The 15,073-nt window shown below is 35.2% G+C and overlaps 1 protein-coding gene across 1 annotated transcript in view; it reads right to left on the reverse strand.

The window, feature by feature from the left end:
• Pdzd8 (PDZ domain containing 8) overlaps positions 1-15,073 on the reverse strand; it is a 77,870-nt gene that overhangs the window by 41,935 nt on the left and 20,862 nt on the right. Inside the window, exon 2 of the mRNA XM_048791282.1 lies at positions 10,482-10,604. Within this exon, the coding sequence (XP_048647239.1) occupies positions 10,482-10,604 (123 nt within the window). The remainder of the gene's footprint in view (positions 1-10,481; positions 10,605-15,073) is intronic.

The raw sequence follows: 15,073 nt of genomic DNA on the forward strand, positions 1-15,073 counted from the left end.
TTGTGCTATGGGTGTCCTATTGAGGAATTTGGAGCCCGACCCCACAGTATGTAGATCGTAGCCGACTTTTTCTTCTATCAGACACCGTGTCTCTGATTTGATATCAAGCTCCTTGATCCATTCTGAGTTAACTTTTGTGCATGGCGAGAGAAAGGGATTCAGTTTCATTTTGTTGCATATGGATTTCCAGTTTTCCCAGCACCATTTGTTGAAGATGCTATCCTTCCTCCATTGCATGCTTTTAGCCCCTCGACCGACCAGCAGAACAGGCCCAGCGGCCCGCCGGCGTGGTAGACACATCACCCCTATTTCCCAATATTTAAAAAATATGGAAGTTTCTGAAGAAATGACAGAAACGAATGCCTACTGGAAATACTAGGACCAGTTAGATGTGTGCTTTTAGCTTAAGATGAACTACACTCCTCATATTTAAAGTACTAATTTTCATTCTATACCTCTGTATTCTTACAATTCAATCTTCAGTAAACAAAGCCAGACATTCCATTCAAATTATAAAATCACTAGGAATAAGTAGTAACAACCATTGGCTAATACCTGTTTTAATTAAAAAAATAATCAAATTACATAGAATAGACAATAAATGAGTATAAACCAAATTTTTACTATACTATTTCCAAAGAGTGAGGAAAGATCAGCACTATTAAACAAAAAGCAAAGGAAATTGCCTTTAGACCCCTCTATCTGTTGAAAGAGCTATTATTAGCTCCATGAAAGTTCTGAGTTCAAAATATAAAGTAAAAGGTATCTTGAAAGCTTATGTTAAACACAAACACAAACCAGATCTATCAAGAAATAGGGAAAAAGAATTTACATGGCTCAAGAGCAAACTACTGAGAAAAGGAAAGTAATTCCCAATGCCCCTGTATTAAAAAGTTGTTTTTTTAATAATTTAATATGAAAGGAGAACCTTGTGCCCAAAGGGGGCCAACTATCAACTCATCAGTTGTTAAAAAAATTAAGCTTGGCTGCTCACTCCCTCTCACATTCCTCCCACTCAGAAACATCCTCACATAAGGACTCAACTCTACCGTCTACGACAGTGACTTAAAAATCAAATCTCCAGGCCTCATCTTTCTCCTACTCAACCTGTAAAACTCCAAGAATTTGCAGAAAACTTCTACAAGGAAATTTAACCACACCCTTCTCCTTACGTCACATAAAATGAAATCCACTTGCTTCTGAAATTAAGCACCTGTTTCCCTTACTACTCTTCGAAGGTAGAAAGCTAAGTTTTGCTCTTTACATCTCCAAAATCTGAAAAATAATAAATACTTGCTGGCCAAATTAATGCCAATGATAACACGATTCTATACAAGAATCCTTAGCATTCCTTTTCCTCCCCTGCCTATACCATCCACAGTCACTCTAAGCCCTGTCCCAGTTACCCCTCATGTCCCTACCTTCCTGTTCTTACTAATGTGTATCCTCACTCTTACTACTGCATCCCTTAGTTTGTCTCTGGGGATTCAATCATTCCTTTTAAAACTCACCCTATAACAGTCTTCTGAAATAGGTATTTCTTAATGATACCAACAATGACTTTTCTTTGATTAAAGGATCACAGTCTTCTTTTGCTAGCAAATTTGGCCCTCATTTTTATGCTTCTACACTTCATTCAGACAGATCCCTGAAAATATTTACAATCTCACTTTTATCAAACTGGCTTTCTCAATTATGTAATATCTATCATCCATCTGTCTGTCTCTTATTCATAAGGTTCTCAATAGCAGCCTCAACTAGAAAACACATTTCCCTTGCACTAATTTCTATATCTACTTAAGCCTCAATTCAATCAGACAGCCTTAAATAGATGATTGGCTTATGCATTTGTTTTTGTCGATTAGCTTAACTGCACTTTCATTTCCAGAGGGCAGGCAATGAAAATGAACTTCACACTTTCTTGTATTCACCACAGTACATAGACAAAATTTTTCACTACTGACAGTAACAGAATGATTGGCGGTAGAAGTGTGGCGATAGCAGTAGTAGTAACAATTAACATTTACTATAGGAGCAGTTCTAAGAGCTTTAAATGTATTATTACACTAAATTTTCAAAATTACTCCATGAGATAGATTATATTATTACCCATGATTTACAGCTTGTAAAACTGGTCACAGAGAGGTTGGGTAACCTGCCAAATATCACACAGCTAATGAAGACTATGTAAATTGAGATGAACAAGTTGAAGAAATTTTGACAGCAAAAAAAAAAAAAAAAGACAGTTATCTTTTGGTTCAAATCATTAACTTATTTGCAAATAAAATACATTAAAAGCACTGATGGACAGTTATGGCATAATGGTACAAAGATAGGGAAAATTCAAAGACATAATCGTTTTATGAATTCTTATTTCTGACCACAGTTCATTTTTTTATAGTTCATCTTTGTGGAAGGTATTAAATATGAGCAGATAGCATGCCAACACAACATTAAAAAAAATTGGAGTTCCACATTTTAAAACAGCACTGGTTTTATGTCAGCTGGCTCCCTAATTTTCTTAAATTCTTACAATTCAGGCACCAGAGGAATTAAAACAGCTATATTTTGCCATATGAAATAGAGTAGAAGTATACAAAGAAACAAAACTATTTTCTAACATCATAACTTTAGGGAGGAAAAAAAGAGAATCTATGCAAATGCAGGACAGATGAATTCCAAAATTGGAATCTTCTGTAAAGTTTAGTCAAAAGCAACTTAATTATAGGGAAGATTCTTTAATTACACCCTACAGAAACAAACAAACAAAAAAAAAAATGAAGAGAAAACACCACTTGGCTTTATTTATTTAAACTTTCATGGGGAACTTAAATAGCTAATAAACACAAGCATAGTCTCAAGACTTCTATATTCTATAGATACAATCATTTCTAAATTCACACAGAATTATAGATATAAGATATAATAATAATCAGCAACAAATCCAAGAAATTCCTTCCAGTTTTATTAACTTTGAGTGAAAGTTATACAAATTTAAATGTCTCATGTTTAAACTAATTTCTTCTCTTTCCTTCCGTGAAGGAAAAAACTTTCAGCCTTCATCTGAATGATACTTGATTCTTTTTCTTTTCTTCTTTTTTTTGGGCAGTACTAGAGATTCAACCCAGGGCCTTGCTCATGCTAGGCAAGTGCTCTATCTCTGAACTACATGCCCAGCTCTTGGTATTTCATTCTTAATTTACATTTATAAATCATAAGACCTTGAAAAGGTAACTTATTTTAAAAATACGAACCTGCCCTTGAAAAGGCAAAAAAATTCTAAAATTTATATTCTTCTAATAATATCAAGTTTTTAGGACAAAGTATTTTTTCTTCTGTAAGTTGAAAAGAAAAAGAAAAAAAATATGGAATAAGATAACAGAATAAGGAATTTTGGAGTCAAACACAGATCCCAATTCCAGCTGTACATTCTTAAGCAAGTAACTGATGTATCTTGGTTCATCTATAAAATGGATACAATAATACTAATCTTATAAAAATGCTCTAAGCTAAAAACAATGAATGCAAAGTGCTTACTACAGGGACAACATATTGTAGTTAACTCAGAATTATGTGTAGCCATCATGTCCTCAAATATTTAGTTCTTCCTTTCTAAAAATTAAATAAGATGTCAAAAATTAAAATAAATGCAGAAATTATAAAGAATAACCATATATTAACTACTCAAGGGGGAAAAAACAAAGATTATTACTTAGTCTCATTTGCTTCCGATAGAGGTTTTTTTATTAAATATATTTTTTAGTTGTAGGTGGACACAATACCTTTATTTATTTATTCATTTTTATGTGTTGCTAAGGGTCAAACCTAATGCCTCGCATGTGCCAGGCAATCGCTCTACTACTGAGCCACGACTTGAGCCCCCCCATAGAGGTTTTTAAAAAACATAATACCTGGACCAAAAATAATCACATAAATTCAAACTCAATGCTAAAATAAATGAAGACTTCACAAACAAATGCAAACTAGAAATATTTTGTGGTTATAACACAGAAACCATAACCATTCTTGTAAATTAATTTCAAAATTCTGTAATATTAATATGCCAACCTACAGAAGAACTAAACATATCACTTTAAAATATGAACATAGTGCTATTTAAAGGATTAATTCTGTTTCTCCCTTCTAACAAATTTTCATCTTCAAACTGTTTCTCCTATTACATATAATAAGACAAGTGATACCATTAACAAAGAATTAAATCACAATCAAACACTTCCCTTTGCCTTATAAAAACCAAAGTAAAATTATTTTTGGTTCTTGATGGATGTCAGGGGCCAAATCACCATGATAAGAGCCATTAAGTGAGTGTCTCCTATGTGCAAGGATTAATGATAATTACAATCTAGTAAGATCAATATTAGCATTCTGTATTACAGATAAGGAAACATTCAGTGAGTCCAAATGCATACCCCAGGCTAATATTTAGTAATTAAAACAAGAGATGATGAGGGTATAATTGTAAGATTCTAAAGCTTAGTGGCATGGTTTGAGTCTCCTTAAATGCCCTCAACAGAAGCACAAAAGGCAACCAAGAAAACTACAACAAAATCAAGTGACCAGTAGACAGAATGCTATTACCTCAGCAGTGAAGTGGTCAAACCTTCCATAAACTGCAATTATAGAACTAGATAAAAAGAATGTTTAAAACACACTTAAAGACAATGAAAACTTACTCAGAGCAGACTTTTGAGATTAATATTTAATCTAAAAAACTTGCATCTGGAAGATGTACAAATTGCTAGCTTGTGGTTTTTCAAGTCTAAGGACACTATTTGACCCGAGCCCAGTTCACCTAGCTCAGAGCAAAGGCTGCAGGAAAATGGTGGTTAGTTTGGGCAGCAGAAGTTTGAAGCTTTATGGGCTTCAAGTTATTAGAAGACAGAATGCAAAGCCAGCAGAGCTAACAGTAGTTGACCACATGTCCTCAATATGGAGGGTAGGGTCAGGAGAACTGCAAATAAATCCTCAACTCCTTGTAGTAAATATTTTTTGTGTGTTTTAAATTATTTTGTTGTTGTTGTTGTAGATGGACAGTATGCCTTTATTTTTATTTATTTATTTTTATGTGGTGCTGAGGATCAAACCCAGCACCTCACACATGCTAGGCAAGTGCTCTGCTACTGAGCTACAGCCTCAGCCCTGTAGTAAATGTTTTTTGTATCTGAATAAAAAAAAAGTCTGAAACTATTACAGAACTGAACAAACGAATAAAAGTACTGAGGCTGCTGGGAGAAGCAAACACAAAATACAAAATGGGAGAAGGACCAAGGCAAGAAAAAACCCCATGAAGATGAAATGAAGCTGGACACATCAGGTGAACTCAACAGACTTCTAATGTTACATGTATGTATGTGTAAAACATAAATGCATTTCCTAAATCTGCCTGAAGAAGAGGTCAATAAATATATGAAAGAACAGCGAACACCCAGATCCTGGTTTCTTTTTTTTATTTATTTATTTATTTATTTATTTTAGTTGTAGATGGACACAATGCCTTTACTTTATTTTTATGTGCTGAGGATAGAACCCAGTGCCTCACCTATGCTAGGCAAGCACTCTACCACTCCAGCTCCCCCAGATCCTGGTTTCAAAGACTTGCTTTAGTCAGCTTTCATGACACTGTGACCAATATGCCTGACAAAAACAACTTAAAAGGAGGGAAAGTTTATTAGACGCTCATAGTTTCAGAGGTTTCAGTCCAAAGTGGTCATTCCAGTGCTCTAGGCCCAAGATGAGGCGCCATAATATGGGAACAGGGCCCAGTGAAGGAATGCTGCTCAGATCATGGAGAGGTCATGAAGCAGGGAGAGAGGGGAGAAGGGGCCAGAGGGAAGATGCAGCTTCCAGGGCACACCTCAGTGACCCATCTTCTCCAGCCATGCCCCACAAGCCTACAGTTACCACCCAGTTAGTCCATTCAAACGAGGATAGACTGAGAAGGTTGCAGCCTTCACAATCCAATCATTTCACCTCTGAACATTCCTGCATTAACACAGGTGCTTTGGAGGACATCTCATATCCATACCATAACCACCATTTCTATTAAAAGAAAACTAAGGTTCTTTGGAAACATAGTTGATACTAGGATTATGGCAGAGGGAAATAAGATAAACATATAACTGCTTGTTACAGCAGAAAGTAATGAAGTTCTCAAAAATAAAGTTGGGGTCATGTCATAAGCATGCAGGGGCCGGCTTGATAGGGGCTCCTACTAGCCAAATCTGGGACAATTTAGGCACTAAAATAATTAAAACGGTCCTTCTCCCATTTTGTATTTTGTATTTGCTTCTCCCAACAGCATCAGTACTTTTATTCATTTGTTCAGACAATAAGGGATTACAAACATTGAGAAAAACTGAAATTCGTGAGTCCATGATGACAACAGATTAATGAGAATAAGGCAACAAAGAATGCCAACTGCTTTATTTTATAATATTTAACATTAAAAAGTTTTTTAAAGATGTATTTTTGGAACCCAGAAAAATAACACGTTAAAAGCTGCTAAGAAAACAGAGGCTTTAGAACAGCATAAGTGTGACTCAGTGAAGAACTGACCTTAATTAGTATCTCCTTCTATTTAAAATCAGTTCAGACACTCCGAAATATACTGCTTTGGAGTAGGGGATTCTTACACAACAAAGATTTCAGCCTTTGCTTTCATTGACTATAATCTTAATTTGTTTTAAAAAATGTTATTGGGTTAGTAAAATCAAATCCTCAAATATATCCACTACATTATTCAATGCCTTACATAAAGCTTTATGGACACATCCCTCTTAGAATGTGAAGTCAGAATTTTTTTCTCCTAAAGGACATGCATACTTTATCAGAAAATTGAATTAAGTGCTTGTGAGGTAATACAGGTTACTTAGCTTGAGTTAGCCATTTTACAATGTGTATATATCTATATCTGTATCTAATATATTTCAAAATAATATGTTGTACAAAATAAACACAATTTTTCAATTAAAAATAAGTTAATTTTTTAAAAAATGATAATAAGAGCTAAATAATTCATCAATTTCCTTTGTTGCCAAGGCTGTCAGAAAATTTATCTCTTTTCTATATGGTTGTTTTGATCTAATTTATCTTGTATTTAATCTCACAAGGGTATATATTTTCTTTGAAAAACACCTCAAGTTCTTCAAGATAGAAGAGGGACTGCAGGTTAAAATTAAAAACTAATCATCTTAATAATATGATACAACACTAATGTAAAATAATAGAGCCTCTTAATAGCAGTACTACAAATATAGCAATTGAATTCATTTGTGGTTAAAAAAAGAAGCTTTAGTCAACTCAAAATTACAACCATTTAGACTGATTGCTTTTTAATAAGACAAAAGCAAAATGTTGGAAGCAATATTTACAAACAAAATTATCTTTCCACATCCAAGCTACTGCTTGGGAATCTCAAAACTATATTTCAGATAATTAGAATTGAACTTCCCTTTACAGTATGAGACCCTTTAAATTAATAAAATTCAAATTCTAATTCTTACAACAAAATATGCAAAAGAGAAGACAGTTTTGTTTAATGACCTTTTTCTTGATAAATACTATAATGATGATCTTGAGAAATAATAACAGAAGCTACTTCAACTGCAGGCTTACCACAAGGTAGGCACTGTGGTGCAGCTGCCTATCTCTGATCAAAATTACCATCTCTAAGAGTTTCAAAAAGCATTGTGTTCTATTAACATTTCTAATTTGTTTCCACATTGGCAAAATTTACTCTCAAAACCTTACAACAGGGAAATTCAATAAAAGTCTTCAAAGACTTTTCTGTAAGTCTGAAGTTACTTCAAAATAAAGTTAAAAAGTTCTCACTCAGAACCATTTTATTTTTATTTCAAATTGATACTTTAAAAACTGAAAGTCCTCACATGGAACTATGGCTACCTGTGGGTGAGGAGTATGATATTCCACCTTATGGATCTGGAGAAACAATTACTGAAATTATATTCTTTGTACTTGATTCAAGTTCTAAAAAGCTTAACAAATAAAAATATGAAGCTAAAATTAATAGTAAATAATCCATATGATATAACAATTCAGATAGGTTTAAATAGGTCTTGTTCAAACAGCAGAAATGTGAATATGCATGCCCAAATGCTAAAAACAAAGGAAATGCCAAGGCATGACCGCATGCTAATTCAAAACAACTTTATGGACAGACAAATTGTCTACAGAAACACCTTAATTTTAACTGGTTTGTGTTGTTTTAAAATTTTGACCATTCTATTTATTTCCAATTTTTTTTTGTATCACTAAGTAGTTATGGTTAAAACACACACACTCCTCAAGGTGTTAAATATTTAACTTGTTTCCAATATGTGAAATAAGCATTGCTTTTGGTTCTTCCTCCAAAAAAAGGGGCACTATTATTTGTTCTGATATTTTCTCTAGTGTCATTCTCTGCTTCAGAGATGACAATAAACCACAGAGGATGAATTTACACTCAAAATAAGACAAAAACTGAAATAATGCTTAGTAATATCTCCTCTTTAGTTGGAATCGACCTGAGAGTTCTATTTTACAGTAAAATGTGTGCTATCACCTTGACTCCATCCATCATCATCAACCTAGATCCCTCTCTCTTTACCATCAACCTTGATCCCTATAAGAACTTTTTTTAAAATATATTTTTAGACATTGATGAACCTTTAATTTTATTCATTTATTTATATGTGGTGCTGAGGATAGCACCCAATGCCTCACACATGCTAGGCAAGTGCTCTACCACTGAGCCACAACCCCAGCCCCTTGTAAGAATTTTTACTGGTTTCTCATGTACCCTTTCAGATTTATTATGCAGTTTTTTATTAAAATAAAGAGGGTTGCAACTACTCCACAATTGTTGTGCTTTCCTTTGTACCATTTATCTCAATTCAACGAGACCTAAATAATGTCTGTCTACCCTGTGGCAAGGCTTCGAGTAGTTCCACAGGAAAAGCAAAAAGATCAGTGAGCAAAGAAACACCAAAACTAGCAGTCACACAGACACGAGCTAACACACATTAATCAATCCTTCACCTCACCAGCAATACTAAGGCAAAAAAAGAACTAGTCTTTTCTAAATACGGAGCATGGTACCTAATACATCTATTTTACTATAGTTCCTTTTACAAAATATAGAGGATATTTAGTCTTTTGAGGGAGGGGGCAGGGACAGTAAAAGAATTCTTTGTCAATCACACTTTGTGACAGAATGATGCATAATCGCAATGTCACTTCAGGACTTAAATGAAACCTTGGTACTCAAGTGCTTATTTTTATTATGGTTTGGAAATAAAAACTATAAGTACCAAGTAAATGATAAAAGCAAGCGTCAGAAAAATGTAGCAGACAGAGTACATTTCACTTGGAACTATCAGGAAAGACATTAAGGCTGAACTAGGCAAGGTTGGTTTTAGGGAGTAGAGAATGGGGTAAGACAAGGAAAGAGCGAAGAGTCAACTTAAGGGGTTTTATACTTTAAAATATTTAAGCAGGGAATGGCAAACTACAGCTAGTGGTCCAAATTCAATCCACTGCTTATTTTATTTGGTTTAAAGGTTCATCAACATTTAAAAAAATTTTTTTAATTCTTTTTTTTTAATGTTTTAAATGGTTATTAAAAAAATCAAAAGACATTTCATGACACATGAAAATTAAGATATTCATATATGAAGTTTTACGGCTACACAGCCAAGCCATACATTCGCATGTCTGTGAGCTACAAGGCAGAGCTGGGAACTGCAACAGAGACCTCAACTCACAAAGCCTAAAATATTTACTATTGGCATTTCAGAGAAAAAAATTGTCAATCTCTTCCCTTAGGACAGCCTATTTATCTCAAATATTATAAGTGAGGGGCTGGGAAGAGGATGGTGAGAAAGAATAGAATAAGAGACTCATAGGTGGAAGTAAGGATTTTAGTCCACATCCTAGAAGTAGTGGGGAAGTCATTAAATAAAGAGTTTTAAGGAAAATGACAACTAGATTTGTATTTTGAAAAGATCATTCTGGCTGTTATACTGGGAGCTAGAGTGTTAAAAGATAAATAAGAAAACTAGTGTAGTAAATAGTTCAAGCAAGATAAGAACTTAATTTGTGGGAGCAAAATTATTTCTGAACCCAGAAGGGTTCAAAGTCTGGCTATGCAACTTGCCAGGTTATTTCAATTCTCACATTCATTATGTTACAACAGTTTTAGGTAGAGAAAGCTAAAAATATTCCAAAGTATGTACATCTAAAAAGTATGGGAATTATTACAGAATAAGTTCTCCCTTAGAATACTTTCTTGTTATACACTAGAAAAGACTTTTACTAAATTTACAATTAAAGAATTTACAAGTAAACAATACAACATAAATTAACAAAAACAAAAAAGGGAATATATATACAAATGCTGCTTAGGTACATTTTTCAGAGCCCTTTTTTCCCATAGTGTAGTAGTAACAAAACAAAGAACATACCTGCTACATTCTAACAACGTAACTTTAAGACGTCCTTCAGCAAGTGCCCACTGGTGTATATGGATATACTCTTCATCTTCTTCAGATTCTTGCAAGGTCTGATATGGAAAAAACGGCTTGAACCTGACAAAAGTAAAAATAAGTCTAAATTTCTAAATAATACACCACTCTAAAGTTCAAAGCACAATAACAAAACATACACATACTTTAAAAAACAATACAAAACACCTAATACTGCATGTGCTCTACAAAACCAAAGCTTATTGTATCTGCCCATAAATGGCAACAACTGGTGGTGGCACTTTTTTTTTTTGGTACTAGGGATTGAACCCAGAGATACTTTTATCACTGAGCTACATCCCCTGCCCTTTTCATTTATTTTGAGACAGGTCTACCTAAGTTGCTGAGGCTGGCCTTGAATTTTCAATCCTCTGGTCTCAGCCTCCCCAGTCACTGGAATTATAGGTGTGTGCCACCATGCCCATAAAATGGTGCTTTCTTTATAGCACCCAGGAATTCTCACTTTTTGGTCTGCTCTCAATAAAAAGGCAGGACTCATCACTAGAAAGGAAACTCCAGAAGGAGCCAGTAGGTTTAGGTGGGGCAGGAGATTCTTTGGATCAGATGGGAAAAGTGTTCCTATAGCACGAGTTCAAAATTCAGAATGTACTGTTTTATGGAAATGATGAGATAGAAATTAGTACATGATAATGATAATTTCAGTAAAAATTAATAGCAGCAAGGTATTCACCAGAGTAACAAGGTAACAAGTAACCAGTCTAGTAGCTGTTTCACATGCATTATTTTATTTAATGCTCACAAACTAAGAGGTGATATTGCTTGCTCTTTTCTGCAGATGAAGAGTGAGTCTTCATCTGAGTGAAGCATTTGTTCAATTTTACACAGTGGGTGGCCAAACCAGAATTCAAGCTAGTCTGACTCCACCAAAATCCAAACTATCTCACAATTTTGTCACCCATGAATTATTTGGGCTATGTGTTCATTGTTAACCCTTATTTTTAATGGAGATACTTATGCTGAATTATATAAACTGTAGGCTTTAAAAAAACTTTTTAATCTGAAATAGAACTCATACTCCTCCATTATAGCAAAGGACAAAGAAAATGAGAGAAAACTAGGCTTGAGGCCCTGTAGTTTTCAATTCACCCTAAACACTATCACTAACCATGGCATTTGCTTGTTCAGAAAGTTTTCATGGCTTCCCACTGACCACAAAAGAACAGCAAGAAAAGAGCTAGGTGTGGTGGTGCACACTAGTAAGCCTGTAGTCCCAGCTATTCAGGAGGCTGAGGCAGGAGTCACAAGAGTTCACAACCATCCTGGACAACATAACACTATCCTGTTTCAAAAGTGAGAGTGCTAAGTCACTAGTTCCACATTCAAGATCCACCACAATTTTTCTAATCATATATTTACTTAAAATAAATCTTTCATTCTAGGAAGTTACCTTCTATAGTTCAAAAACATTACATATTCCTGCTTTCAGGTCTCTGTGCCCACTGAAGGTTTTCCTTAGTACTCAAGGATTGTCCAGCTCCTAAGCTCTTTCTATATTTGGTTTCAGATTCTAGACCACAGCAGTCCCATCCACTGGTTTCAATTCTGTTTATCTTGCAGTCATTTAAATGGCCTAGTCTCACAATTCTCTGCACAAGTCACATATCTGACAAGTCTCCTCATACACTTAAGACTTGAGTATGTGATGAGTTAATTATAAAAATCCAACACTGAAAATGAAATAAAACACTTGGAAAGTATTAATAGCCCACTATAGTTTATACCAGAAAAATACTGAAGAGGGGAAGTATCACCATCTATCTGAGGTGGCAACCTACGGCGGGTTCACAAAATCTGACTATTTCAATAACTTAAGGAAACGGCCAAGAAACCATGCAAACACACAGAAGTACCTTTTCAAAATACAGGGATGGCTCTGTAACCATAGGGGTCCGTGGAAAGAGAGAGAGCCACTGGAATTCTTTTTTTCTTATATAGAGAACACACAAGGGGAGGTTCCATGGAACATTCTATCCCAAAAAGGGCAAAGGGGTAGGATTACCAAGGAACAGGTGAGTGTAACTCAACCCCACCGGGTGATGCCCACTCCTGGAGCCACACCTTCCTAATCCAAGCAGAAGTAAAGCCCAATGTATTGTGGGGTACAATAACTGCTCAGCACCTCTTTACTCAGGACTTACAGGTGTGCACAAAGCTTCTGTCCAGAGCGGCTCCCAAATGGGAAGGGTACTGTTTTATGTCTTCCTGGTAAACAGTACTAAAGAAAAAAAAAACTTTTTAAGAAAACAGAATTAGACACACAGACAATGCTTAGTGCTTTCTCCTTTATCTGAACTAGTATAGCAAACAGAAGTTTCCTTTCTCCCAGCTACTACACTAATTTGCATCTGAAGTCATTTGATTCAGACAGACTGGCACCAAAGTTTTAGAGGGAAAAATATAGGAACCAAATTAATTATATTAACACAATGCTATAACTGAGTGCTTTTAACACAAACCTTATAGCTCCTAAAGAGCATATAACCTTGTTACTCTGTAAAAAAATTACAAATATCACTACATACACTAGCAATTTCAAATGTAGTAACCCAAGCTAATTAGTTAAAATAAAAACTGCTTTTAGAAACTTTTCTTGTCAAGTTTAAAGTTAAAATTCAATAAAAAAATTTCTCACAGGGTTGTGAATTGAATGTTATATGGAATAAAGTCTAATTTGGTTAAGTAATACCTAGAGGGTTTAACTAAGAGTGTTTATGCACAAAAATATATTAAAATCAGAAAAACAAAATAAAAATAAAATAAAAATAGAAACATATTCCTTTTAAAATGAATATACTAAGCTGTGATGCAGCTCAGTGGTAGAGCACTTGCCTAGTATGTTTGAGGACCAAGCTTTAATGCCCAGTGCAGCCAAGAAAAACAACAGAATCCACACACGAATGTTTTATAAAAACACTTGGTTTTCAAAACATTTAAGTCCAAGCCTTTTAAAATATCTCAAAACCATAAGGAGTCCAAATAATTATGCAGACTTCCTGTTTCCCTTCCTTTTATCTTCCTGTCCTACCGAATTATCTTTCCTTAGTTTATCTCCTGTTAGTCAAAAATGTCCATTTTCTCGCTCAAGTTCCCAGGAAACGAGCCTTCTTTACCAAGCTACCTGAACTCCTCCTACAGAAACTTAGGAAATTAACCTAGGAAAATTTATTTTCAGGGTAATAGCATGAGGAACTGTGCTGATGGGCTCCCCAGTGAAACTGGTGAAAACTATTTTAAAACAAAATACCGACCGCGCGACTGGGCGGCTAGAGATCACCCGCACGCCGGCGACAGCCCACCCGCTGCCCGCGTGACTGGGCGGCTCGAGACCGCCCGCCCGCCAGCGACCGGGAGCTGAAACCAACCAGAGACAGTCCAGTCCCACCCCCCCCATTCGGACACCCTGGCAAGGAGCCTGGGGCCAGCCATAGCAGAGAGGTGACGTCACAGGAGTTCGGCCATCAGAATTCCTTCCCAGCAGATTCCACTTTAGCAGGCATAGTCTACCAACACAAAGGAGAGACAACAGAGATATACAAAACCAAAACAAATCTATAGAAGAGAGCAGACACACAGCAATCAAATAGAGCTGGAAAGTAACGTGAACATCATGAAAAAACAAGGAAAAAAGGAGTACAAACAATGCAGGACAACTTAATTCTACAGGAGGACCTAGAAGCATCAGAAACAGGGATAGGGAAAGAACTCAAGGCATACCTAACTCAGATGGAAAGGAATATTAGAGAAGACATGAGGCAGCAGGTCCAAGCAATAAAAGTATATTTTGAAAATGAATTAAACAAACAAATTCAAATGGCAAAGAACGAGCTTTACCAGGAGATAGAGATCTTAAAAAAAAACCAAACAGTAATCCTAGAAATGCAGGAAACTATAAACCAAATTAAAAACTCAAACAAGAATATTACAAATAGACTAGATCAAGTAGAAGTCAGAACATCAGATAATGAAGACAAAGTTTATCAACTTGAAAAGAATATAGTCAACACAGAAAAGATGCTTAAATCCCATGAGCAATCTATTCAACAGATATGGGATGTCATAAAAAAAACAAATTTGAGAGTCATCGGGATAGAAGAAAGCATAGAGATTCAAACCAAAGGAATGGACAACATATTAAATGAAATAATTCTAGTAAACTTCCCAGAGATGAAAGATGGAATGGATTGCTAAATCCTGGAAGCCTACAGGACCCCAAACATTCAAAACCGTAATAGACCAACTCCAAGACATATAATTATGAAGATAGCCAACATACAGAACAAGGAGAGAATATTAAAAGCTACGAGAGAAAGGAGGCAGATTACATTCAGAGGTAAACCAATTAGGTTAACAACTGATTTTTCATCACAGACTTTAAAAGCGAGAAGATACTGGAACAATGTATTTCAAACGCTGAAAAACAATGGAGCTGCAACGTTCATAAAACAAACTCTCCTCAAGTTCAAGAGTCAAATAGACTACAACAAAATAATTATGGGTGACTTCAACACCCC

This window comes from Marmota marmota, unplaced genomic scaffold (assembly GCF_001458135.2).
Source record: "Marmota marmota marmota unplaced genomic scaffold, marMar, whole genome shotgun sequence".
Taxonomy (NCBI): Eukaryota; Metazoa; Chordata; class Mammalia; order Rodentia; family Sciuridae; genus Marmota; species Marmota marmota.